The sequence below is a fragment of the Hylobates moloch genome, unplaced genomic scaffold (genome assembly GCF_009828535.3).
Source record: "Hylobates moloch isolate HMO894 unplaced genomic scaffold, HMol_V3 SCAFFOLD_2, whole genome shotgun sequence".
Classification (NCBI taxonomy): domain Eukaryota; kingdom Metazoa; phylum Chordata; class Mammalia; order Primates; family Hylobatidae; genus Hylobates; species Hylobates moloch.
The window spans coordinates 60378822-60406305 of NW_026652277.1; the positions used below are offsets into that span (position 1 = coordinate 60378822).

At 38.5% G+C, this 27484-nt stretch overlaps 1 protein-coding gene across 1 annotated transcript; it reads right to left on the bottom strand.

Moving 5' to 3' along the window:
* Window positions 1-619: 619 nt before the first annotated feature.
* Window positions 620-18952, bottom strand: NPFFR2 (neuropeptide FF receptor 2). Its single transcript, XM_032164227.2, has 3 exons — window positions 18625-18952; window positions 10490-10589; window positions 620-1370 (listed from the first exon to the last, which is right to left on the bottom strand). Exons 1-3 carry the CDS (start codon window positions 18950-18952, stop codon window positions 620-622), a joined length of 1179 nt encoding a protein of 392 aa, XP_032020118.1.
* Between the last annotated feature and the right edge of the window lie 8532 nt (window positions 18953-27484).

Consider the following 27484-nt stretch of genomic DNA (forward strand, 5'->3'; position numbering starts at 1 on the left):
ACCCAAATGAAGTAATGGAAATGAGAAAAACAACAGCAGAGAATTTCATGTGATCGAATGTATTTCTTAGAAAACCAAGTACAGTTTAAAAACATAAGCAGAGTAGTAGTCTCGTAGTCTAAAATTTTAAATCCAAAATCAAAGGAGAAATTGATGAAATCTAGTTTCATGCAAAGCACTGCTCATCATCACCATTTGGGGAAAATACACACACACATGCGTGCACGCGTGCAGGCTTGATTTGACGCATACACAAATGGTTAAGTTGGGAAAGATGAGGCTTTGTGAAGTGTTCTCTAGAAATGTATTTATTCATGAAAACATGTCTGAGTCACTCTACGTATTTTTGTACAACATAAGATCGTTTATGATCTTATGACCATTTTTGTTTATTTTTATTTTTTTGCCAGAGAGGGCTTTCGGTAAATGTTTTATTTAGAATATTCTTTGAAAAATTTGAAGTGCGAAGCCACAAAAAGCAATGGTATTTAAATATATAATGCATAGTAGAGTTAGGACTATCACACTAGCTCTTTTTAAATCTCACTGCTGTTAGTAGCTTCTTTTAATCTTCCATCACTAATTCCTGTTGGGGTTTTTCAGCACTTTTCCTATAAAGCTAGTTTTCCCCATGAGGGTTTTGCAATGTAGCTTCCTGGACAAGCTGGTTAGATGTGTTTATGAGCACGTGGCTTTTAGCTTTTAGTGCATAAGCTTCCATAGGCTTTGCTCCTTTTTGGCAGAGCTGGAGCTGGAAAGCTTCTTGGAAACCACGGCGGAAATTCTCATTGAAGAAACCATAAATGATGGGATTGACACTGCTGTTGCCGAATGCCAGCCAGTGTGCGAAAGGGTAGATGTAGATATTGATAATCTGCAGTTCATTTGGAGAAAGGTCAGCATAGTCTGAGAGCATCATTAGAGTCCACAGGGGCAGCCATGAGAGAATAAAAAGCAGGGCCACAATCAGGAGCATCTTAATGACCTTCTGCTTCTTCTTGGACACCACATGCCACTGCTCCTGGTTTTGCCTGCCTGTGTGAGGAACTGCAGCCCTGAAGAGTGAAATTCCAATCCTTCCATACATGATGACAATGATGGAGAGGGGAGCCAGGTAGATGTTGGCAAACAGCACAGTAGTGTAGATCTTCCTCATTTCCTGATTTGGCCAGTCTTCCCGGCACCAGTAGACTGGACTGGTTTTATTCTGCGAGTTGAGTCTCACTCGGTAATATTTTTCTTCTTGCACGTGTAACATTACTGCAGATGGAGACATAATGGTGACAGCTAGGACCCAGATGATCATAATAATGACAAATGCTGTCTTGATAGTGAGCTTTGGCTTAAAAGGGTAGACCACACACCGGAACCTGCAATTAAAGACAAATATAAATGAGGCACTGCTTCATCACTTCTGACCAAGTCATACACCAAATTTATTTATGTAGTTACAGGCCTCTCACCTCACAGTCCCCTCAAAAATATAGAAAGTTACCATTTGTAGTAGAAAGGCACGCATTGTCATTTTCTGCAATTGATACGAGATAAATTTTAATTCAAAATTTGAACAAATGGAGTATAGCAGACACTATTAATAATAAAAAGTAATAATGAACATGAATGCCTAAAACTGTTTCAGACCCTGTTCCATTAATTTGCATGGACCATCTCTTTAAGCATCCTTGCTTAAAAGATAGGAAAACAGACTTGGAAAATGTAAAAATGCTACCAATAATTACACAGGATTTTAACACAAGTAGTTTGGCTTCAGAGCTCAAACTCAACCTCTACAGTGTCCTCTTTAGATAGGTAGCTCTGTTAGGCTGTGGTAGACTGCTAATCTGTAGCAATCAATGACCCTTTTATCCCTCAGGCTCTTGTGTGGTCCCCTACGCATTATCTGTAACTTGCTTTGACCAATAGGATATTAGCAAACATGATGCAAGCAGAAGCATTTTATACGCTTGCATATGGGGCAGGTCCTCCTGGAATGCTTCCTCTTAAAATCCAGCCTTCAATTTCCAAGAAATTTGAATTAGATGAAAAGTATGTAGAGAAAGATTCTGGGAGATAAGAGCTTAGCCATTTTGGATGTTCCAGCCCCAGTTTAGCTCCCAGAATAATGCTGCAACAGGAGTGATTCCAGTTATAACACATGGAGCAGGTGGGTGAACAAAGATGTGCCCAGTTAACCCACAAAATCATGAGATATAATAAACCAATATTGTTTAAAGCCACTAAGTATTTTGCTGATTTGCTTTACAGCTGTAAAAATCTGAGAGTATTCATTATGAGTTCTGATTATGAGCCTTCCTAACATTCTATGTCCTCTGGTGAGTACAAAAATTCAGCATCAGTATGTAGAGTAAGCCTGATTCATTTTACTATGATTTTGATATTGTGGATCTTGTTATTATTATTGAATTTCATTATGTTAGTCATAAGATAATCATACTATTATGCAATTGTGTAACATTTTATATTTTTTAAAAGTAACTATTACCTATTTAATCTTCTTTGATTTTTATGACTCCATAAAACTGAAATGCTATGAAAATTGTTACATTCCAGATCTGTAGACAAGAAAATGTAGAGCTTTAAGTGGCTGAGCAGCAACTCCAAATTAACTCATCTAACTTATCTTCATAGAATGACTAGTTAGCTTGGGCTTTGACTGCTCTGCTGTCATTCATTATAACTTCTTCATGTGTAAGATCTTCTCTCTTCACCTTCAAGTGTTCTTCCAGTCTTCTAATCCCAGAATCCTCCCATTCACCCGCCCTGAAATTGTGGGTAATTTCATAGACACAAACTTATGTATTTTGCTCTTTTTGAATACCTACTAATAGGGTTTTGGATATTATTGTTTCATTTACTTATTAAACAAATATATAAGTACATATATTGACATACAAGATAAACTTTAACTCAAAATTTGAATAAATGGAGTATAGCAAACACTGTTAACAATAAAAGTAATAATGAACAAATATAAAAGTACATATGTATATCTGTACATATATACTTATATATTTGTATTTATAACAAATATATGTACTTACATATTTGTTTAATAAATGTACATATATGAGTATATATACTTATTTGTACACATACATATATATGTGTTTGTGTGTATATTTTTAGGAAGGCAAAGATGAATACGATAGAGAATAGTCCCTGCTGAGAAATAGACAATGGAAATATAAAAATATTAAAAACTATATAATAATTACTAAAATTCTGCTAAAACGTTTGGACTTCATTTAAAGAGCAATGGGGATTCATTGAAGGATTTACATGGTAAAAGGCAGGATCATTTTTACAATTTAAGACGCTTATTTGGGCTGCTATGAGAAAAAAATAAATTGGAGGTTGGCTTCCTGAAGCCCTAAGGCCAGTTAGAAAACAATCTCAGTATTCCAAGTGACAAAAGGACAGTGGCCTGGTTCAGAACTAGTTAGCACTCAGAAATAATAGAATTTGGAGAGTGACAGCAAAGTTGACACAAAGGAGATTCAAGGATAAAGCTCAGGTTTTTTGTTTGAATTGAGTGAGTGGTCCTGCCATTCATTGATTTGGGGAGCATGAGAAAAAAAGCTGCCTTTTATTTTGTTTGTGTATGGTGTGGGGCTTGGACTAATGAGTTCAGCTCTGGGCATGTTTAATTTAAGGTGCCTTTTGTTGAATGTGCAGTTGAAGTTGTACGGTAGGTGCTTTGGAATGTAACTGTAAAATTCAGGCAAATGATTTAGTCAGGAGAAGTCAGCTTGGAAGTTTTTTTAGTTTGGTTTCCTGCAAAAGCTAGCCCTGAAAAGAAAGTATTTGAGTGCAAGTGCAAGAAATAAAGATGAGGTAGTTTTAAAACATTTCCAAGTTCTTTGACATTGCTTCCAAATTCTATTCCCTTTTCCTTGGCTAAGGATTGATGACTCAATCTCATGAATAGAATGCAACAAAAATGATACCACATCATGATTTTTGCTGGTATTCTCTTCTGGGACCCAGACCGTCAGAGCCCTGAACTGACATATAAGAAGTCCAGGTACCTTAAAGTAGCCTTGTTGGAGAGCCCATTTGGAGAGACCAATAGAGACAAAGCTCTCTTAGCCCCCACATATTCAAGTCTCCCTGGACTAGGTATCAACATGAGAGTGAAAGAAGGTTCAGCCCTAACCTTGAAGATGCTCCACCTGACATCAAGTAGAACAGAGACAAGCTGTACTTTCTAAATCTGTACATATCACAGATTCATGACATAATATATATTGCTGTCATTTTAACTCACTACGTGGTTTGATTTGGGGGTGGTTCATTATATATCAATAGATAACTGAAAGTATAGAGAAGTCATTCATTAATGAGAAAGTAGGTAGTGAGGGATGTGAATCAAACCATTTGTTGCAGAATTATGCAACCCAAGGGGAGAGAATGGTGAGTACATCAACTCTCATGAGATTTTAGTTGAGGGCTATTGCTAGGGGTATTAATTGTCTGGCATTTCTTTTTTTTTTTTTTTTTTTTTTTTGAGACGGAGTCTCTCTCTGTCGCCCAGGCTGGAGTGCAGTGGCGCAATCTCGGCTCACTGCAAGCTCTGCCTCCTGGGTTCACGCCATTTTCCTGCCTCAGCCTCTCCGAGTAGCTGGGACTACAGGCGCCCACCACCACGCCCGGCTAATTTTTTTTTTTGTATTTTTAGTAGAGACGGGGTTTCACCGTGGTCTCGATCTCCTGACCTCATGATCCGCCCGCCTCGGCCTCCCAAAATGCTGGGATTACAAGCTTGAGCCACCGCGCCCGGCCGTCTGGCATTTCTTGTCTGTTCTGCTTAGGAACTGAGATTTTGCACAATTTGGATTTGAGATACAGAGATGAAGATACTGGCAGTTGGATGTAAGACAGAACCCACTGAAAGTTTAAGAGATCTGGCAGGGCACTGAGAGTCTCTGCTATGAAAGTGTGATGGCTAATCTATCAACTTGACTGGGCCAAGGGTTGTCGAGATTGAATCTTATTTCTGGATGCGCCTATAAAAGTGTTTCTGGATAAGATTAGCATCTTAATCAATGGATTCGGTAAAGTGGATTGCCCTCCCAGTGTAGGGAGGCATCATCCAGTCCTTTGAGGGCCTGAATAGAACAAGAAGTTGAGGAAGGAGGAATTTGCCTCCTTTTTTCACTGCTTCAGTGCTTGAGCTAGGACATCTCATATCATCTTCTCCTGCCCACAGGATGCAATTTACACAAATGGCCAATTGCACAATTGGCTATCCCTAGTTCTCAGGCTTTGGAACTTGGACTGAATAATATCACTGGCTTTCTGAGGTCTCCAATTTACAGGCAGCATATTCTGAGATTTCTCAGTTTTCATAATTACGTGAGCCAATTTCTCATAATAAATCTCTCTCTTTGCAGACAAACTTATCACTTCACCTTCCTTGTTCCAGCTGAACTACCTCTCTGCACTTCTCTGAACAAGTGCCTTCTATTTCAATGCCATAAGTATATATTTGTCTTAAGGGATGCCCTTTTCCCAGTTTCTTCTAAGGGTGAATTTCTGACTCCTCAAGGAATCAGAAGGTCTCACCTCTTTTGTGAATCCACCACTCCCTGTCCTCTTAGGTAGAATTGATTATTATCTCTTTTGCATAGCTGCCAAACACTGGTCCCCTATTAGAAAGCATTATTTGTAAATATTTGTTAATGACTTTGCCTGCTCTGCTAGATTGTAGCCTTCCTGAGGCAGGACTTCTAATTTGTTTTAGATGTTACCAATCCAGCCCAGTATCTGGCACATCATAAATGCTCAACAACATGTGTGAATGAATGAATGGATGAATGATTTTCAATCTTAAAATCTAGATAAAATTTCAGATTTATTTTAGCTCATTTGCATTTCTGCTGTTAGAAACGTCTATATCGTAGTGTGAAAAATAGGGAAATTTTACCATCTCCAATTATTTATTTTTAAAGTATGGAAAAATTCAACAGTTTCATTTTCTTATTACTGAAACTTTAGTAAGTATGTTGCTCTTGAAGAGGTAGATATTCTCAGGTTCCTTTCCAAAATGGCTGGATAGGAACAGCTCTGGTCTGCAGCTCCCAGCGTGATAGGCACAGAAGATGGATTATTTCTGCATTTCCACCTGAGGTTCCTGGTTCATCTCACCGGGACTGGTTGGACAGTGGGTGCAGCCCACTCAGGGTGAGCCAAAGCAGGGCAGGGCATTGCCTCAGCTGGGAAGTGCAAGGCATTGGGGGATTTCCCTTTCCTAGACAAGGGAAGCCATGACAGACTGTACCTGGAAAATCGGGACACTCTTGCCCAATGACAAGATCAAATTCAAATATAACACTATTAACTTTAAATGTAAATGGGATAAATGCCCCAATTAAAAGACACAGACTGGCAAATTGGATAGAGTCAAGATCCATCACAGTGCCCTATTCAGGAGACCCATCTCACATGCAGAGACACACATAGAATCAAAAGAAAGGGATGGAGGAAGATCTACCAAGCAAATGGAAAGCAAAAAAAGGCAGGGGTTGCAACCCTAGTCTCTGATAAAACAGACGTTAAACCAACAAAGATCAAAAGAGACAAAGAAGGTCATTACATAACGGTAAAGGAATCAATTCAGCAAGAAGAAATAACAATCCTAAATATATATGCACCCAATACAGGAGCACCCAGATGCATAAAGCAAGTCCTTAGAGACCTACAAAGTGACTTAGACTCCCACACAATAATAATGGGAGGATTTAACACCCCACTGTCAATATTAGACAGATCAATGAGATAGAAGGTTAACAATGATATCCAGGACTTGAACTCAGCTTTGCACCAAGCGGACCTAATAGACATCTACAGAACTCTCCATCCCAAATCAACAGAATATACATTCTTCTAAGCATGATATCACACTTATAACAAAATTGACCACATAGTTGGAAGTAAAGCACTCCTCAGCAAATGCAAAAGAACAGAAATCACAACAAACTGTCTCTCAGACCACAGTGCAATCAAATTAGAACTCAGGATTAAGAAACTCACTCAAAACAGCACAACTGTATGGAAACTGAACAACCTGCTCCTGCATGACTACTGGGTACATAATGAAATGAAGGCAGAAATAAAGATGTTCTTTAATACCAATGAGAACAAAGATACAACACACCAGAATCTCTGGGACACATTTAAAACAGTGTGTAGAGGGAAATTTATAGCACTAAATGCTCACAAGAAAAGCAGGAAAGATCTAAAATCAACACCCTAACATCATAATTAAAAGAACTAGAGAAGCAGGAGGAAACTAATTCAAAAGCTAGCAGAAGGCAAGAAATAACTAAGATCAGAGTAGAACTGCAGGAGATAGAGATACAAAAACTCTTCAAAAAATCAATGAATCCAGGAGCAGGTTGTTTGAAAAGATCAACAAAATTGATAGACTGCTAGCAAGACTAGTAAAGAAGAAAAGAGAGAAGAATCAAATAGATGCAATGAACAATGATAAAGTGGATATCACCACCAATCTCACAGAAACACAAACTACCATCAGAGAATACTATCAACACCTCTACTCAAATAAACTAAAAAATCTAGAAGAAATAGATAAATTCCTCGACACATACACCCTCCCAAGACTAAACCAGGAAGAAATTGAATTGCTGAATACACCAATAACAGGCTCTGAAATCGAGGCAATAATTAATAGCCTACCCACCAAAAAAAGTCCAGGAACAGATGGACTCACAGCTGAATTCTACCAGTGGTACAAAAAGGAGTTTGTACCATTCCTTCTGAAACTATTCCAATCAATAGAAAAAGAGGGAATTCTCCCTAACTCATTTTATGAGGCCAGCATCATCCTGATACCAAAGCCTGGCAGAGACACAACCAAAAAACAGAATTTTGGAGGAATATCCCTGATGAATATCAGTGCAAAAATCCTCAATAAAATACTGGCAAACTGAATCCAGCCACACATCATAAAGCTTATCCACCAAGATCAAGTTGGCGTCATCCCTGGGATGCAAGGTTGTTTCAAGGTACACAAATCAATACATGTAATCAATCACATAAACAGAACCAAAGACAAAACCACATGATTATCTCAATAGATGCAGAAAAGGCCTTTGACAAAATTCAACAGCCCTTCATGCTAAAAACTCTCAATAAACTAGGTATTGATGGGATGTATCTCAAAATAATAAGAGCTATTTATGACAAACCCACAGCCAGTATCATACTGAATGGGCAAAAACTGGAAGCATTCCCTTTGAAAACTGGCACAAGTCAGGGATGACCTCTCTCACCACTCCTATTCAACATAGTTTTGGAAGTTCTGGCCAAGTCAGTCAGGCAAGAGAAAGAAATAAAGGGTATTCAATTAGGAAAAGAGGAAGTCAAACTGTCCCTGTTTGCAGATGACATGACTGCATATTTAGGAAACCCCATCATCTCAGCCCAAAATCTCCTTAAGCTGATAAGTAACTTCAGTAAAGTCTCAGGATACAAAATCAATGTGCAAAAATCACAAGCATTCCTATACACCAATAACAGACAAACAGAGAGCCAAATCATGAGTGGACTCCCATTCACAATTGCTACAAAGAAATAAAATACCTAGGAATCCAACTTACAAGGGATGTGAAGGACCTCTTCAAGTAGAACTACAAACCACTGCTCAACGAAATAAAAGAGGACACACACAAATGGAAGAACATTCATGCTCATGAATAGAAAGAATCAATATTGTGAAAATGACCATACTGCCCAAGGTAATTTATAGATTCAATGCCATCCCCATCAAGCTACCATTGACTTTCTTCACAGAATTGGAAAAATCTACTTTAAAGTTCATATGGAACCAAAAAAAGAGCTTGCATGGCCAAGACAATCCTAAGCCAAAAGAACCAAGCTGGAGGCATCATGCTACCCAACTTCAAACTATACTAGAAGGCTACAGTAACCAAAACAGCATGGTACTGGCACCAAAACAGAGATATAGACCAATGGAACAGAACAGAGGCCTGAGAAATAACACCACACATCTACATCCATCTGATTTTTGACAAAGCTGACAAAAACAAGCAATGAGGAAAGGATCCCTATTTAATAAATGGTGCTGGGAAAACTGGCTAGCCATATGTAGAAAGCTGAAACTGGATCCCTTCCTTACACCTTACATAAAAATTAATTCAAGATGGATTAAAGACTTAAATGTTAGACCTGAAACCATAAAAACCCTAGAAGAAAACCTAAGCAATACCATTCAGGACATAGGCATGGGCAAAGTCTTCATGACTAAAACAAAAAAAGCAATGGCAACAAAAACCAAAATTGACAAATGGGATCTAATTAAACTAAAGAACTTCTGCACAGCAAAAGAAACTACCATCAGAGTGAACAGGCAACCTACAGAATGGGAGAAAATTTTTGCAATCTACCCATCTGACAAAGTGCTAATATACAGAATCTACAAAGAACTTAAACAAATTTACAAGAAAAAAACAAACAACCACATCAAAAAGTGGGCAAAGTATATGAACAGATACTTCTCAAAAGAAGACATTTGTGCAACCAACAGACATATGAAAAAATGATCATCATCACTGGTCATCAGAGAAATGCAAATCACAACCACAATGTGATACCATCTCACAGCAGTTAGAAAGGCCATCATTAAAAAGTCAGGAAACAACAGATGCTGGAGAGGGTGTGCAGAAATTGGAACACTTTTACATTGTTGGTGGGAGTGTAAACTAGTTCAGTCACTGGGGAAGACAGTGTGGCGATTCCTGAAGGATCTAGAACTAGAAATACCATTTGACCCAGCCATCCCATTACTGGGTATATACCCAAAGGATTATAAAGCACGCTACTATAAAGACACATGCACACGGATGTTTATTGTGGCACTATACACAATAGCAAAGACTTGGAACCAACCAAAATATCCTTCAATGATATACTGGATTAAGAAAATTATGGCACATATACACCATGGAATACTATGCAGCCACAAAAAAAGGATGAGTTCATGTCCTTTACAGGGACATGGATGCAGCTGGAAACCATCATTCTGAGCAAACTATCACAAGGACAGAAAACCAAACACCACATGTTCTCACTCATAGATGGGAATAGAACAATGAGAACACTTGGACACAGGGTGGGGAATATCACACACTGGGGCCTGCCATTGGGTGGGGTGCAGGGGCAGGGATAACATTAGGAGAAATACCTAATGTAAATGACGAGTTGATGGGTGCGGCACACCAACATGGCACATGCATACATATGGAAGAAACCTGCACGTTGTGCACATGTACTCTAGAACTTAAAGTATAATAATTTTAAAAAAGAGGTAGATATTGTGAATACAATTTGAAAAGATACGTCCAAATTTAGTAGGTTATATATTTTTCTGCTATACTAGTTGCAGACATGCCCATTTTTCTGGTTTCAGAGTTTGGTGCAGACTTACCTATCTACAGCAATTGCAACTAACGTAAAGACTGAAGCTGCGACAGATATTCCCTGAACCAATCCACTGATCTTGCACATTGTGTTTCCAAATGGCCATCCTGAAAGGAGAATGAAACAGTCTTTCAAAAGATCATATTTTCAAAATCTCACTGGAAATGAAAATAGAAAGTTGTGGAAACAAAGACTAATGTAACTGTTTTCTACATGATAGGCAGAGAATAATCAATGTTTCTCAGTATTTCCCCTAATATGTCCAGAGCTCTGTTTTTCAGTACACTAAAAATAACGTCAAAACTTACATAGTAGTTATCACATTCCAGGCACTATAAGTGGTCTCTGTCTATTAACATACCTAATCCTCACAACAAGCTTTTGAAGGCTTTGTTATTTTCCTCACAATATAGACGAGGTAACAAATAAACAAATATTACATACTTTGCCACAGCTAGTTAGGAGCACTTTAAGAATTTGAACCTGGGCAGTAAGACTCCAGAGTCTAAACCATTGAGTCTGATGCAATAATGCCCTTTAAATGAATAAACAGTCAGAATGTCGGTTCTCTAGTTTGGAAAGGCACCCCAAAATTATGAGGAATCAGGAGTTACATACAGAATAAAATGTATTTATTAATATAGAATGAAATGAGACAATTTACCCCAGAGACACATCCAGAATAAAGAGCACTTTGCATAAACAAAAGTATTACTTTCCTACTAAACCTTAGCTAAAGTTTATAAGAGAAAATAATAAAATTATTGTAGTAGTTTGATATTCTAAACCCCCATCTGCTATTACAGAAAAGGAACAATATTCTTCTCCTAGCAAATATTCTCATTTCTCAAAAGATGAATATTATGCATTTCTCAGAGTTTTGAAATTTATTTTTTAATTTTTCTGCAATTTATTTTCTGAAACAAAATATTCTTACCCATAAAGTATCTTTAAATAACCTAAATAATTCAAGTATATCTTTTAAAAGTCACCTATCCAGATCATATTAAAATAAATGCTTGAGTGACTGTAGTGAGTGGAAACCAAAAGAGAATATGTCTTTTTCAGTTCTAAAATGTGTTAGCTTATGATAGTATTATTTGTCAACAAAAATGCAAAAAAGTGTGTGTAGCCGTTGATTGAACATGGAATATTAAGCATATATTTTACCTTATCTCCCTCACGCAATTCCAGTGAAATGATAGGTGTAGGATAAAGCATAAATCCTTAGAAATTAAAGTGCCAGATACTACTAAATGTGGGTTGAGAAAACAACATGATTGGTGGAAATTATGTATAAATCCAATTAGATGCCACTGGCTTTTCCCCCATGTCGATAGAAGAATGGAAATTTACTCTCTGAGGAGGCAGAACCATAAGTACTCTAAACCCCGAGTCACCAGGTGTAGGGGTAATGAGTGCCACTGTGAGGCAGAAGGATTAAGCGAAGGTATATCGCTGCACTGCATGGCAATGTGGAATGTAACAGCCAGCCCTACATTCCTACGGCAGTACGTTAGAAAATCTCCTTCTGGAAAAAGTGACCTGTTCAATAACACTGATATGCAGATTTTGACAGTTGTAAATTTCCCAATGAATAGTCCAGACTAATGAAGTGGACAGTGGTCCTAACCTTATCCTCCAGGCATGCAGAACTTCCAGGCAGCCACCCTATGCCTCACTCTGAAACACAGAAGCTAAGAAGCAGTTAACTAAATCTAGTCTTTTTTTTTCTGGTGGTGTTTTGTTTTGGTTTGGTTTGTTTGTTTCTTTGTTTCGAGACAGGGTGGAGTGCAGTGGTGTAATCATGGCTCACTGTAGCCTTAACCCCTGTGCTCACACCACCACCCGGTCCCCAGGCTCAAGCCATCCTCCTACCTCCAGCTCCTGAGTAGCTGGGAATACAGGTGCAGTCCACCACACCAGTTGTTTTTTAAAAAATTTTTAGTAGAGATGGGGTCTCACTATGTTGCCCAGGCTGGTTTTGAACTCCTAGGCTCAAGTAATCCTCTCACCTTGGCCTCCCAAAGTGTTGAAATTACAGGCATGAGCCACTGCACCCAGCCTCAGAGCTAGTATATGATAGCACAACAGAGTGACTATAGTAAAGAATAATTTATTGTATATTTAGCAATAACTAAGAGTAGAATTGAAATGTTCTTAACACAAAGAAATGATAAATGCTTGAGGTGATGGATATCCCAAATGCCCTAATACGATTATTACCATAATATGATTATTACACATTATATGCCTATATCAAAACATCATATGTACCCCATAAATATACACATATGTACCCATATTAACTAAAAAAAACAAATTAAAACAATTTTTAAATGCAATGAAAAATAAGCAGTTAACACTAGGGAAACCTCAAACATAAAAGAAAAAGACTAACACACATAGGAAGAAAAATACTTATAGGAAAACCAAATTGAGTCAGACATATGAAAAATAGAAAACAGAAAAAAAATTACTAATAACCCCAGAGATATAATGCACTTTGTCTGTGAAACATGTGCCTGATACTGTTTGTATCATGATACTGTTGTATCATGGTGGGAACTACAGAAATATGCAGAAAATAAAAATAACTCAAAATATTTAAGATATGGTAACAGTATTGAGGAGTTCAACATAAAGTTTAAAAGAGAAAGTTGAGAAAATCTTTGAAAATAGAAGAATGAGGCGCAAAAACTTAAAGTAAAAAGATGAAAAAAATTAAAAGAGCAATCCAGAATCTCTAATATCTGATTGATATGAGTAGAAGAAAGAAAAACAGAAAAGAACTCCACAAGAAAATTCCCTAAGATTAAAGGCCACTCATTTGCAGATAGAAAAGCCAGAATTTATGTCCAGCACAATAAATACAAAATAAAAAGGCTTACTTCAAAGCATAGTTTCATGGAATTGAGAACATTAGGGATAAAGGGAAGTTCTAAAAGCTTTCCATAAGACAATAAAATACAAATCATGGGCAAAAGAAGAAAGAATTAAATATCATATTTTTTCAGCAGTAATAGCATATTTTACAGCAGTAGCAATAGAGTAAATCCTTTGAAATTCTGACAGAAGAAATTTCCAACCTAGACTGCTTCATACAGCTAACTAATTAAGTGTGAGGGCAGAATAAAGATACTTGCAGACAAATAAGAGCTCAAACGTTTCATCTCAATATACCATTTCTCAGAAAGGAATAAACCATTTCTCAGAAAGGAATAAACCAAAAAAGAAGTGGACATGGCATCCAGAAAATGGGATTGTACACAAAGAGAGGTTAAGAGAGTTGTTAGGGTATCAGTGAAGGGGTATCCCAGAGCAGAAGCTGCTCTGCCCTGAGAGTAATGTGTTCCTATAAAGATAAGAGAACAGAAAACACCAGGAAAGGCATATTTATAGATACCTGATGTGTTTAAAGGTATTGACAAGAGAGTAACACCTCTGGAAGCGAATTTGAGGATACATTACTAATGGGTACACACCCAAACTAAGCAAATCAAAATATACCCTTAATAAATCTAGGAAAATGAAAAACATTTTATAAGAGAGAAATTGATACAGCACTTTCCAAGGCTCAGCAGGGATAAGATATATGTAAAATAAGAATGTATATTCTGTAGGTTGATTCAAACAAAAATTGTGATATAATTATACCAGGATAATGTGAGAAGTTGAAGTGTATGAATGTATGTTTGTGCTGATGTGGTGAAAGTTGATGACAACTCAATTTACGTCTATGAGAGTTTGAAGAAAAAATATTGAAAACATGTTATTTAGAAATACAGTAGTAATTACAAAAAAAAAAAGCAAAAATTGCCAAAGGTGGCTGCCTCCTGAGAATGCAAACAAAGAGCTAAAGATGGGTAATTTTTATTTTTTATTTTTGGAGACAGAGTCTCGCTCTGTCACCCAGGCTGGAGCGCAGTGGCACAATCTCGGCTCACTGCAACCTCTGCCTCCAGGGTTCAAGCAATTATCATGCTTCAGCTTCCTGAGTGGCTGGAATTACAGGTGCATGCCACCATACCAGGCTAATTTTTGTATTTTTCGTAGACATGGAGTTTCACCATGTTGGCCAGGCTAGTCTTGAATTCCTGACCTCAAGTGATCTGCCTTGGCCTCCCAAAATGCTGGGATTACAGGTGTGAGCCACTCTGCCTGGCCAAGGATGGGTAATTTGTATGCAAGAACTTTAAAATAATTAATGTAATTTAAAATATGTATGGGACAAAATATTGAGAGCACTTTTTATTGGCAAAATAACTTCCCTAAAAGTCTCAGGATAAAAAAAATCAATGTACAAAAATCACTAGCATTCCTATACATCCACAACAGTCAAGCCGAGAGTCAAATCAGGAACTCAATCTCATTCAAAATTTCCACAAACAGAATAAAATATCTAGGAATACAGCCAACTAGGGAGGTGAAAGATTTCTACAAGGAGAACTACAAAACATTGTTCAAAGAAATCCATGATGACACAAACAAATAGAAAAACACTCCATGCCCACGGATAGGAAGAATCAATATCATGAAAATGGCCACACTGCCCAAAGCAATTTATAGATTCCATGCTATCCCTATTAAATTACCAATGACATTCTTTACAGAACTAGAAAAATTATTTTAAAATTCATATGGAACCAAAAAAGAGCCTAAATAGCCAAAGGAATACTAAGTAAAAAGAACAAAGCTGGAGGCATTATGCTACCCAACTTCAAACTGTACCACAAGGCTTTGGTAACAAAAACAGCATGGTACTAGTACAAAAATAGACACATAGACCAATGGAACAGAATAGAGAACCCAGAAACAAGTCCATGCACCTACAAATATCTAACCTTCAACAAAGCTGACAAAAACAATGGGCAAATAATGGGGAAAGGACTCCCTATTTAATAAATGGTGCTGGGATAACTGGCTAGCCATGTGCAGAAGATTGAAACCAGACCCCTTCCTTTTACCATGTACAAAAATTAACTCAAGATGGATTAAGGACTTAAAGGTAAAACCCAAAACTATGAAAACTCTGGAAGACAACTAGACAATACCATTCTGGACATAGGAACAGGCAAAAATTTCACTAGGAAGACACCAAAAGCAATCAACAAATGCAAAAATTTACAAATGGAATCTATTAATAATTAAACTAAAGAGCTTCCACATGACAAAAGAAAATATCAACAGAGTAAACAGACAACCTACATACTGAGAGAAAATTTTTGCAAACTTTGCATTTGACTAAGGTTTAATATCCAGCATCTAAAAGGAACTTAAACAAATTTACAAAAAATAAACAACCCCATTAAAAAGTGGGCAAAGGACATGAACAGATATTTTTCAAAAGAAGACATACATGTGGCCAACCAACATATGAAAAAAAGCTCAACATCACTGAATATTAGAGAAATGCAAATAAAAACCACAATGGGATATCATCCCACACCAGTCAGAGTGGCTACTATTAAAAAGTCAAAAAATAACAGATGTTGGCAAAATTGTGGAGAAAAATGAACACTTTCACACTGTTGGTGGGAAATGTAAATGAGTTCAACCATTCTGGAGGACAATGTGGCAATGCCTCAAAGACCTAAAGACAGAACTACCATTCAACCCAGCAATCCCAATACTAGGTGTATACCCAGAGGAATATAAATTGTTCTACTATAAAGACACATGTATGTGTATGTTCATTGCAGCACTATTCACGATAGCAAAGACATGGAATCAATCTAAATACCCATCAGTGGTAGATGAATAAAGAAAATGTGGTACATATACACCATGGAATACTATGTAGCCATAAGAAAGAATGAGCTCATGTCCTCTGAAGGAACATGGATGGAGCTGGAGGCCATTATCTTCAGCAAACTAATGCGGGAACAGGAAACCAAATACTACATGTTACTACTTATACGTGGGAGCTAATGATGAGATAGAGGTGAATGACACATACTGGGGCCTATCAGAGGGTAGAGGGAGTAAGGACGAAGAGACTCAGAAAAAAAAAAAAAAAATGGGTAATAGGCTTTATACCTGGGTGACAAAATAATCTGTACAACAAACCCCCATGACACAAGTTTACTTGTGTAATAAACTTGTACATGTATCCCTGAATTAAGAATAGAAGTCGAATTAAAAATAGAAGTTAAATAAAAAAAACTTGTCTGAGAGAGATAACAATAATTTTTATCAATTTGTACACACTCTTTTTGTTTAGCACAGTATCTTGATAATGTAACCGATATGGATGTGAGGCAAGGAAATGCTAGTTAGAAAAGGACGGAGTCCCTGGCAGGGACTCCACCCTCAAGCTTGGACCTTGTGGCTCTAAGTGAGAACATGCAGTCCTGTTTTCCCACCTGAACGTTGCCTTTTTCAAAATCACCCTGCCCTGCCACGCCCCCCATCCTATACCTATGAAAACCCCAGGTTCCAATGGCACAGCAGCAGAGTGGTGCGGCAGAGAAGGAGAGAAGACAAGAAGCGTCTGAACATCGAGAAAAAAAACAGCTGGGCATTGGAGACTATGGTTGGAGAGGAGTTCAGCCGGGGACCATCAATCATCTTCCCACTCCATCCCGGTTCCAGCTCTCTATCCTGCTGAGAGCCACTTCCACCGCTCAATAAAATCCTCCACATTCACCGCCCTTCAATTTGTTCATGTGACCTGATTCTTCCCGAATGCCAGACAGGAACTCAGGTACCAAGAGGGCAGGTGCAAAATACTGTCACCCTGACCCTCCACTGAGCTGGTTAACATTCAGCCGTCTGCTCTCTGGGGCTCCAGGGATCACAGCCAACTTCTAGACACAACCGTGGGGCTGGTACAGGATTAGTTCCTGCTGGCATCCAAAAGCACTTGCCCTAGCTCCTGCACCTGCTCACCTGCAAGCTACCCCTCCCACAAGGGGCTTGAGAGTTGCAGGTGGAGTAAGGGAGCCGCCCCTTCACCAGTCCCGAAAAGGGGTCAAGGGAACGGATTTTATCATATCCTCAATAAATTTTTTTTTAATGATAAACATCACAAAAAGTCAGATCTATGCAGTATGTGACTGACAGAACTGGTGCTCTGAACTCTCCCTGAGTCCCACTCCAGAGAAAGGAAGGAAACAGGAAAACTCCTAAGAGAAATCTCTTTTCCTATCTTTCAGTAAATTGATGCTGAATGCTATAAAAGTATATGAGCTTTGTTATGGCTCATGCTGTTCTAAATATATTTGATATTCTTTTGATTTTCTTTTTTATTACACAGATTCGGAATGTCAATAATGTTAGCACTGATCTTTAATTAATACAACAAATACTTATTAAGCTGGTATTGTGTACAAAAAGTGTATTGGAAGCTGGAGATACATTTTTCCTGCACTTCAGGAGCATGTAAGGTAGTGCTAAACTACGAGTAAGGGAGCCACCCCTTCACCAGTCCCTCGAAAGGGTGAAGGGAACAGTCCTTTCATCACGTCCTCGATAAAATTTTTTTTAATAATAAACATCACAAAAACTCAGATCTATGCAGTAAGGTAAAGTACTTCTCTGGGCCCAGAAGTACTATAGGGTGCTACCCTAAGCTTTACAATGTAAACTTACTTATGTTGCACGCATAAACTACCAATTTTTGAAGAATCATTAAGATTGTTGCATCTTCTCTCAAAAACTCCAGCTAACCAAATAAGAGCCTAAATTTCTACTTATGTTAGATTGAAGACATTGCATTAACTCAAATCAGATGTATCAGTTCTTTGGAGCTTACAGTTCTTAGTGATATTTCTATCATCTTATATGTGCCCTGAACTTTATTAAGAAAATTCAAAGGCTTCAGGTAAGACATACTAAATCTTATTTTCTCATGACCTCCAGTGAATACTCTATAAAAATAGCAGCCTCCACTTTCTGTTTCTATTATATCACTTTTACTTTCCTCCAGAATCATTCTCATTCTCTAATTATATAACTATTTGTTTATTGTCCATCTACTCCTTCAGAATGTAGATCCAATGAGGGCAGGTGCCCAGATCAGTTCCTGGAATTCCATAAATATCTGTGAATAAATGAATGAATGAACAGCCCTGCCAATCACTGTCGAAATATGGGACAAATATTTCATATTATCTTCGAGCTGCATAAAAGCCAACATACCTGCTATAATATTGTCCAGCAGTGTTATAGGCATGCAGAATATGCCAACTAGTAAATCACTTATGGCCAGGTTTAAGATGAAGAGATTAGTGACTGTGTGCATATGTTTGTTCCTCATTACAATAAAGCAAACCACAGTATTTCCCACCATGCACAAAAAGAATATCAGAAAGTAGGAAATAATGAAGATTGCTGCCACTTGAGGCTGGTGAAGATAGTAGTTCACATAGGTAATATTAATATCTGAGTACAGATGATGCTTTGTGTCATTGACACTACAGATGGGATGCCAGTTTTCTGAAGAGTTTGTGTCCCATTTCTCATTCATGATGAACCTTAACAAAGAAGAGACAGAAAAGAAAAACATAATTAGGAACCAGTAAAGCATAAATTCTGTGCCTGAGTTTAAGAGGAATACTTGTAAAATGCCATGGAAGTTTTATGGTCTTTCTATAATAATCTATAAGTTTTACATAAAAGTGAATTATAAATAAGGCACTCAAATTATTAGGATTTTAACCAAGAGCATTTGAAAATTCCAATTTGTGCCATAGGTAATGGTTATTATTATATTTTATTTCTAATACACTCTATATTTCACTTCTTTTGGCATGCACTCTATTCATTTCCATTGCCTTCCAAAACTCTACTCCAGGTATCATATCTTCCCTCTACCTCCAGGTTATCATGTTCTGTCAAGACCTACTTATTAATTTAAAGCTAACTCACATGACTCTAGCTTTCCTGATAATCTGAACAAGATACAATGTCTACATCTCTGAAACTCCTAAAGAAGTAAGCTTCTTGTATCTGCCATATTCTGTTCTGACTCAATTAATTTAATACTATTATTATTTTTTTGCAGGGGTTTCACTCTGTCACCTGGACAGGAGTGCAGTGGCACCATCTCAGCTCACTGTAGCCTTGACCTCCCAGGTTTAAGTGATCCTCCTGCCTCAGCCCCACAAGTAGCTGAGACCACAGGTGCATGCCATCATGGCCAGCTAATTTTTGCATTTCTAGTAGAGATGGAGTTTTGCCATTTTGCCCAGTCTGGTCTTGAACTCTTGAGTTCAAGTGAGCCACCCACCTCAGCTTCCCAAAATGCCAGGATTACAGGCATGAGCCACCGCGCCTGGCCTGAATATTATTTTTAGATACTTTTCTATGCAGACACAGCCACCATATTGTGAGTCTCTTAATATAGGGCCAGGTTTCTTGTCTTGGTTTCATTTAGCGTAATTCTATTCATATACAACGTATCAAGAAATTATTTAGAATCTGTATGTCCTTTTTTTTTTTTTTTTTTTTTTTTTTTTGAGATGGAGTCTTGCTCTGACGCCCTGGCTGGAGTGCAGTGGCGCGATCGCGGCTCATTACAAGCTCCGCCTCCCAGTTCACGCCATTCTCCCGACTCAGCCTTCTGAGTAGCTGGGACTACAGGTGCCCGCCACCATGCCTGGCTAATTTTTTTGTATTTTTTCATAGAGACGGGGTTTCACCGTGTTAGCCAGGATGATCTCGACCTCCTGACCTTGTGATCCGCCCGCCTCAGCCTCCCAAAGTGCTGGGATTACAGGCTTGAGCCACCGTACCCGGCCTGTATGTCTTAATGTAGACAGGTTAATCAATCCTGTATGTCAGAGGTCCCCACAACTACCCCTAGGTATGGTGATTCACTAGAATGACTCACAGGACCCAGCATATAATGTATTCATAGCTAATATATATTAAAGTGAAGGATGCAAAGCAAAATCAGGAATGGAAAAGGTACATGGGGTGAAGACTGCAGGAAATTAGGCATAAGCCTCATGCACCTAATCTCAGTGGAGTCACACAGAACATGCCTAATTCCTCCGGTAACAAACTGTGAAAACACATGTAAAGTGTTGTCAACCAGAGAAGCTCACTAGAGACTCAACACCCAGGGTTTTTCTTGGAGAATGATCAAGTGGGGATCTACTTCCTAGCATATATCAAAATTCCAGACTCCCAGATAGAAAGTAGATATTCAGCATAAACCATGTCGTTTGTACAGTCTAGGCATAGTGAGCCACTCATTTAAGTAAACCTGTGTATCAGTACAGGAAGTGTTTATTATTTAAGTTCCCAGACCCCAACCAAGGGCCAACTTAGCAAGCAGGCTTTTCTAAGGGTAGCAGCCTCAGGCCTGCTTGTTATCTCTTTTCTACACACCTTGTTAATTAATTGAACAGAAGGTTATATCTGCCCATAAATGAAAGTGAATTTGACAGTGGGCTTATAAAATTGACCTCCCCACACTGTTGGTGTGTTCCAGCAAAGAATTATAAATGACTGCTTAAAGCAGTGGACAAAAGTTTGAAACAGGATAGTTACATAGTCTGAAATTATCTACCCACAAAATACTTTATTAATTTCAAAGTTAAAATTGTAATTTTTCAGTGAAAAAACTGGGCAAATTCTACCTTAGTTTAATGATCCAAGATAACATTTTGGATAATGAGATGCAAATATATCATATGCTTCTTGATGTAATGCATGAGAATTCAACATCAGTTTAGCAATATTTTTGTCAAAAATGCCTAATCTTATCCTGAGGAAATATCACAAAATTTCTAAATTAGAAAAATTGTATAAATGTAAAATATTTCGATATTAATCTGCCTCAGAAATGAATGAATGCTTATTGTCCTTAGCTATAAAATTTAAACTTCCTACCACCTATGGTCAGCAGCATAATGGTTTCCCAAGTGCCTCTGTCCAAATTTCCGGAACTTCTGAATAGGTTAGGTTACATGGCGGAGGGGAATTAAGGTTGCTAATTAGCTTATATTAAAATAGGATATCCTGGTTATATAGGTGGGCTTAATGTAATGTAATCGTGAGAGTCCTAAAAAGTGGGAGAGACACAGAAGCATCAGTATCAGAGCTATTCTAGGTGAGACCAACTTGATGGGCCATTGCTGGCTTTAAAGATTGAAAAGGACCATGAGCCAAGGAATGCAGACAACCTCTAGAAGCTGGAAAAGAAAAGCAAGAAGACAGATTATTCTGTAGAGCCTTAAGAAAAAAAAGCAGCCTTGCCAACATCTTGATTTTAGCCTAGTGGAAACCATTCCAGACTTCTGGCCTTCAGAGCTACAAGATAACAAATGTGTGCTATTTTAGACACTAAGTGTGACAACTTGGTACTGCACTAATAGGAAACCAATAGACCACCTATCCTTCCCCAATTTTTGTAGTATTACCTGAGATCTTTTCCTTGAACTTTCTATATACATAGTTGAGAGGTTGGAGGTTTTCTTTTCCACAGTGGTTGAACTAATTTACACTTCCACCAACAGTGTAAAAGCTTTCCCTTTTCTCCACATGCTCTCCAGCATCTGTTGTTTCCTGACTTTTTAATGACTGCAATTCTAAGTGGCATGAGATGGTATCTCATTGTGGTCTTGATTTGCATTTCTCTAATGACCGGTGATGATGAGCTTTTTTTCCATATGTTTTTTGGCCTCATAAATGTCCTCTTTTGAGAAGTGTCTGTTCATATCCTTCACCCACTTTTGGATGGGGTTGTTTTTTCTGGTAAATTTGTTTAAATTCCTTGTAGATTCTGGATATTAGCCCTTTGTCAGATGGATAGATGGATAGATTGCAAAAATTTTCTCCCATTCTGTAGGTTGCCTGTTCCCTCTGATGGTAGTTTCTTTTGCTGTGCAGAAGCTCTTTGGTTTAATTAGATCCCATTTGTCAATTTTGGCTTTTATTGCCATTGTTTTTGGTGTTTTAGTCATGAAGTCTTTGCCCATGCCTATGTCCTGAATGGTATTGCCTAGGTTTTCTTCTAGGGTTTTTATGGTTTTAGCTCTTACATTTAAGTCTTTAATCTGTCTTGAGTTAATTTTTGTATAAGATGTAAGGAAGAGGTCTAGTTTTAGCTTTCTACATATGGCTAGCCAGTTTTCCCAGCACCATTTATTAAATAAGGAATCCTTTCCCCATTGCTCGTTTTTGTCAGATTTGTCAAAGATCAGATGGTTGTAGATGTGTGGTATTATTTCTAAGGCCTCTATTCTGTTCCATTGGTCTATATATCTGTTTTGGTGCCAGTACCATGTTGTTTACTGGTACCAAACTATACTGCAACTGTACAGTTACAGTAGCCTTGTAGTATAGTTTGAAGTCAGGTAGCATGATACCTCCAGCTTTATTCTTTTTGCTTAGAATTGTCTTGGCTATACGGGCTCTTTTTTGGTTCCATATGAAATTTAAAGTAGTTTTTCTAGTTCTCTGAAGAAAGTCAATCATAGCTTGATAGGGATAGCATTGAATCTATAAGTTACTTTGGTCAGGAAGGCCATTTTTCATGATATTGATTCTTCCTATCCATGAGCATTGCTTGTGTCCTCTCTTATTTCTTTGAGCAGTGGTTTGTAGTTCTCCTTGAAGAGGTCCTTCACATACCTTGTAAGTTGGATTCCTAGGTATTTTATTCTGTTTGTAGTGACTGTGAATGGGAGTTCACTCATGATTTGGCTCTATTTGTCTATTACTGGTGTATAGGAATGCTTGTGATTTTTGCACATTGATTTGGTATCCTGAGACTTTGCTGAAGTTGCTTATCAGCTTAAGTAGATTTTTGGCTGAGACAATGGGGTTTTCTAAATACACAATCATATCATCTGCAAACAGAGATAATTTGACTTCCTCTCTTCCTAATTGAATATGCTTTATTGCTTTCTCTTGCCTGATTTCCTTGGCCAGAACTTCCAACACTATGTTGAACAGGAGTGGTGAGAGAAGTCATCCCCGACTTGTGCCAGTTTTCAAAGGCAATGCTTCTAATTTTTGCCCATTCAGTGTAATATTGGCTGTGGATTTGTCATAAATAGCTCTTATTATTTTGAGATACATTCCATCAATACCTAGTTTATTGAGAGTAGTTAGCAGGAAGCGCTGTTGAATTTTGTCAAAGGCCTTTTCTGCATCTATTGAGATAATCATGTGGTTTTTGTCATTGGTTCTGTTTATGTGATGGATTACGTTGATTGATTTACATATTTTGAACCAGCCTTGCATCCCCGGGACGAAGTCAACTTGATCATGGTGGGTAAGCTTTTTGATGTGCTGCTGGATTTGGTCTGCCGAGGATTTTTGCATCAATGTTCTTCAGAGATATTGGCCTGAAATTTTCTTTTTTGTTGTGTCTCTGCCACGTTTTGGTATCCTGATGATGCTGGCCTCATTCCATGAGTTAGAGAGGAGTCCCTCTTTTTCTATTGTTTGGAATAGTTTCAGAAGTAATGGTACCAGCTCCTCTTTGTACCTCTGGTAGAATTTGGCTGTGAATCCATCTGGTTCTGGGCATTTTTTGGCTGTTAGTCTGTTAATTATCGCCTCAATTTCAGAACTTGTTATTGGTCTGTTCAGGGATTCAACTTCTTCCTGGTTTAGTCTTGGGAGGGTGTATGTGTCGAGGAATGTACCTATTTCTTCTAGATTTTCTAGTTTATTTGCATAGAGGTGTTTATAGTATTCTCTGATGGTAGTTTATATTTCCATGGGATCAGTGATGATATCCCCTTTATCATTTTTTATTGTGTCTATTTGATTCTTCTCTCTTCTTTATTAGTGTGCCTAGTGGTCTATCTATTTTGTTAATCTTTTCAAAAAATCAGCTCCTGGATTCATTGATATTTTCAAGAGCTTTTCATGTCTCTATCTCCTTCAGTTCTGCTCTGATCTTAGTTATGTCTTGTCTTCTGCTAGCTTTCGAATTTGTTTGCTCTTGCTTCTCTAGTTCTTTTAATTGTGATGTTAGGGTGTCGATTTCAGATCTTTCCTTCTTTCTCTTGTGGGCACTAAATGCACACGGAGAAAGCAGGAAGATCTATTAGTTGTGTCCTAGAGATTCTGGCACGTGGTGTCTTTGTTCTCGTTGGCTTCAAAGAACTTACTTATTTCTGCCTTAATTTCAATATTTACCCAGTAGTCATTCAGGAGCAGATTGTTCAGTTTCTATGTAGTTGTGCAGTTTTGAGTGATTTTCTTAATTTGACTGCTCTGTGGTCTGAGAGGCTGTTTGTTATGATTTTTGTTCTTTTGCATTTGCTGAGGAGTGTTTTACTTCCAATTATGTGGTCAATTTTAGAAGAAGTATGACATGGTGCTGAGAAAAATGTATAGTCGGTTTATTTGGGGTGGAGAGTTATGTAGATGTCTATTAGGTCTGCTTGGTCCAGAGCTGAGTTCAAGTCCTGAATATTCTTGTTAATTTTCTGTCTCATCGATCTGTCTAATATTGACAGTGGGGTGTTAAAGTATCCCACTACTATTGTGTGGGAGTCTAAGTCTCTTTGTAGGTGTCTAAGAATTTGTTTTATGAATCTGGGTGCTCCTGTATTGGGTGCATATAAATTTAAGATAGTTAGCTCTTCTTGTTGCATTGATCCCTTTACCATTATGTAATGCTTTTCCTTATCTTTTTTGATCTTTGTTGGTTTAAAGTCTGTTTTATCAGACACTAGGATTGCAACCCCTGCTTTTGTTTTGTTTTGTTTTGTTTTGTTTTCCATTTGCTTGGTAAATATTCCTCCATCCCTTTATTTTGAGGCTATATGTTTCTTTGCAAGTGAGATGGGTCTCCTGAATACAGCACGCCAATGGGTTTTGACTCTTTATCCAATTTGCCAGCGTGTGTCTTTTACTTCGGGCATTTAGCCCATTTATATTTAAGGTTAATATTGTTATGTGTGAATTTTATCCTCTTATTATGATGCTAGCTGGTTATTTTGCCTGTTAGTCGATGCGGTTTCTTCATAGTGTTGATGGTCTTTACAGTTTGGTATGTTTTTGCCATGGCTGGTACTGGTTTTTCCTTTCCATGTTTAGTGCTTCCTTCAGGAGCTCTTGTAAGGCAGGCCTGGTGGCGACAAAATCTCTCAGCATTTGCTTGTCTGTAAAGGATTTTATTTCTCCTTCACTTATGAAGCTTAGTTTGGCTGGATATGAAATTCTGGTTTGAAAATTCCTTTCTTTAAGAATGTTGAGTATTGGCCCCTCCTCTCTTCTGGCTTGTAGGGTTTCTGCAGAGAGATTGGCTGTTAGTCTGATTGGCTTCCCTTTGTGGGTAATGCAACCTTTCTCTCTGGCTGCCCTTAACATTTTTTCCTTCATTTCAACCTTAGTGAATCTGATGATTATGTGTCTTGGGGTTTCTCTTCTCAAGGATTATCTTTGTGGTGTTCTCTGTATTTCCTGAATTTGAATGTCAGCCTTTCTTGCTAGGTTGGGAAAGTTCTCATGCATAATATCCTGAAAAGCGTTTTCCCACTTGGTTCTATTCTCCCTGTCACTTTCAGGTACACCAGTCAAACATAGGTTTGGTTTTTTCACATAGTCCCATATTTCTTGGAGGTTTTGTTTGTTCCTTTTCATTCTTTTTTCTCTAATCTTTTCTTCATGCCTTATTTCAGTAAGTTGATCATCAATCTCTGATATCCTTTCTTCCACTTGATCAATTTGGCTATTGATACTTGTTTATGCTTCATGAAGTTCTCATGCTGTGTTTTTCAGCTCCATCAGGTCATTTATGTTCTTCTCTAAACTGGTTATTCTAGTTAGCAATTCCTCTAACCTTTTTTCAAGGTTCTTAGCTTCCTTGCATTGGGTTAGAACATGCTCCTTTAGCTTGGAAGAGTTTGTTATTACCCACCTTCTGAAGCCTACTTCTGTCAATTTGTCAAACTTACTCTCCATCCAGTTTTGTTCCTTTGCTGGAGAGGAGTTGTGATCCTTTAGAGGAGAAGAGGCATTCTGGTTTTTGGAATTTTTGTGCTGGTTTCTCCTCATTTTCATGTATTTATCTACCTTTGGTCCTTGATGTTGGTGATCTATGAATGGGGTTTTGGTGTGGACTTCCTTTTTGTTGATGTTGATGCTATTCCTTTCTGTTTGTTAGTTTTCCTTCTAAAAGTCAGGGCCCTCTGCTGCAGGTCTACTAGAGTTCACTGGAGGTTCACTCCAGACCCTGTTTGCCTGGGTATCACCAGCAGAGGCTGCAGAACAGCAAAGATTACTGCCTATTCCTTCCTCTGGAAGCTTCATCCCAGAGAGGCACCTGCCAGATGCCAGCCAGAGCTCTCCTGTTTGAGGTGTCTGTCAACCCTTGCTGGGAGGTGTCTCCCAGTCAGGGGGCACAGGGGTCAGAGACCCACTTGAGGAGGCAGTCTGTCCCTTAGCAGAGCTGGAGCACTGTGCTGGGAGGTCTGCTGCTCTCTTCAGAGCCAGCAGGCAGGAATGCTTAAGTTTGCTGAAGCTGCACCCACAGCCGCTCTTCCCCCAGGTGCTCTGTCCCAGGGAGATTTTATCTATAAGCCCCTGTTTGGGCTTCTGCCTTTCTTTCAGAGATGCCCTGCCCAGAAAGGAGGAATCTAGAAACGCAGTCTGGCTACTGTGGCTTTGTGCTGCCTCAGTTGGCTCTGCCCTGTTGAACTTCCTGGAGGCTTTGTTTACACTGTGAGAGGAAAACTGCCTACTCAAACCTCAGTAATGGCGGACATCCCTCCCCCGACTAAGCTCGAGCCTCCCAGGTCTACTTCAGACTGCTGTGCTGGCAGTGAGAATTTCAAGCCAGTGGATCTTAGCTTGCTGGGCTCCGTGGGGGTGGGACCCACTAAGCCAGACCACTTGGCTTCCTGACTTCAGCCCTCTCTCCAGGGGAGTGAAGGGTTCTGTCTCACTGGGGTTCCTGGTGCCACTGGGGTATGAAAAAAAGAAAAACTGCAGCTAGCTGGGTGTCTGCCCAAATGATCCCCCAGTTTTGTGCTTGAAACCCAGGGCCCTAGTGGCAAAGGCACCTGAGGGAATCTCCTGGTCTGCA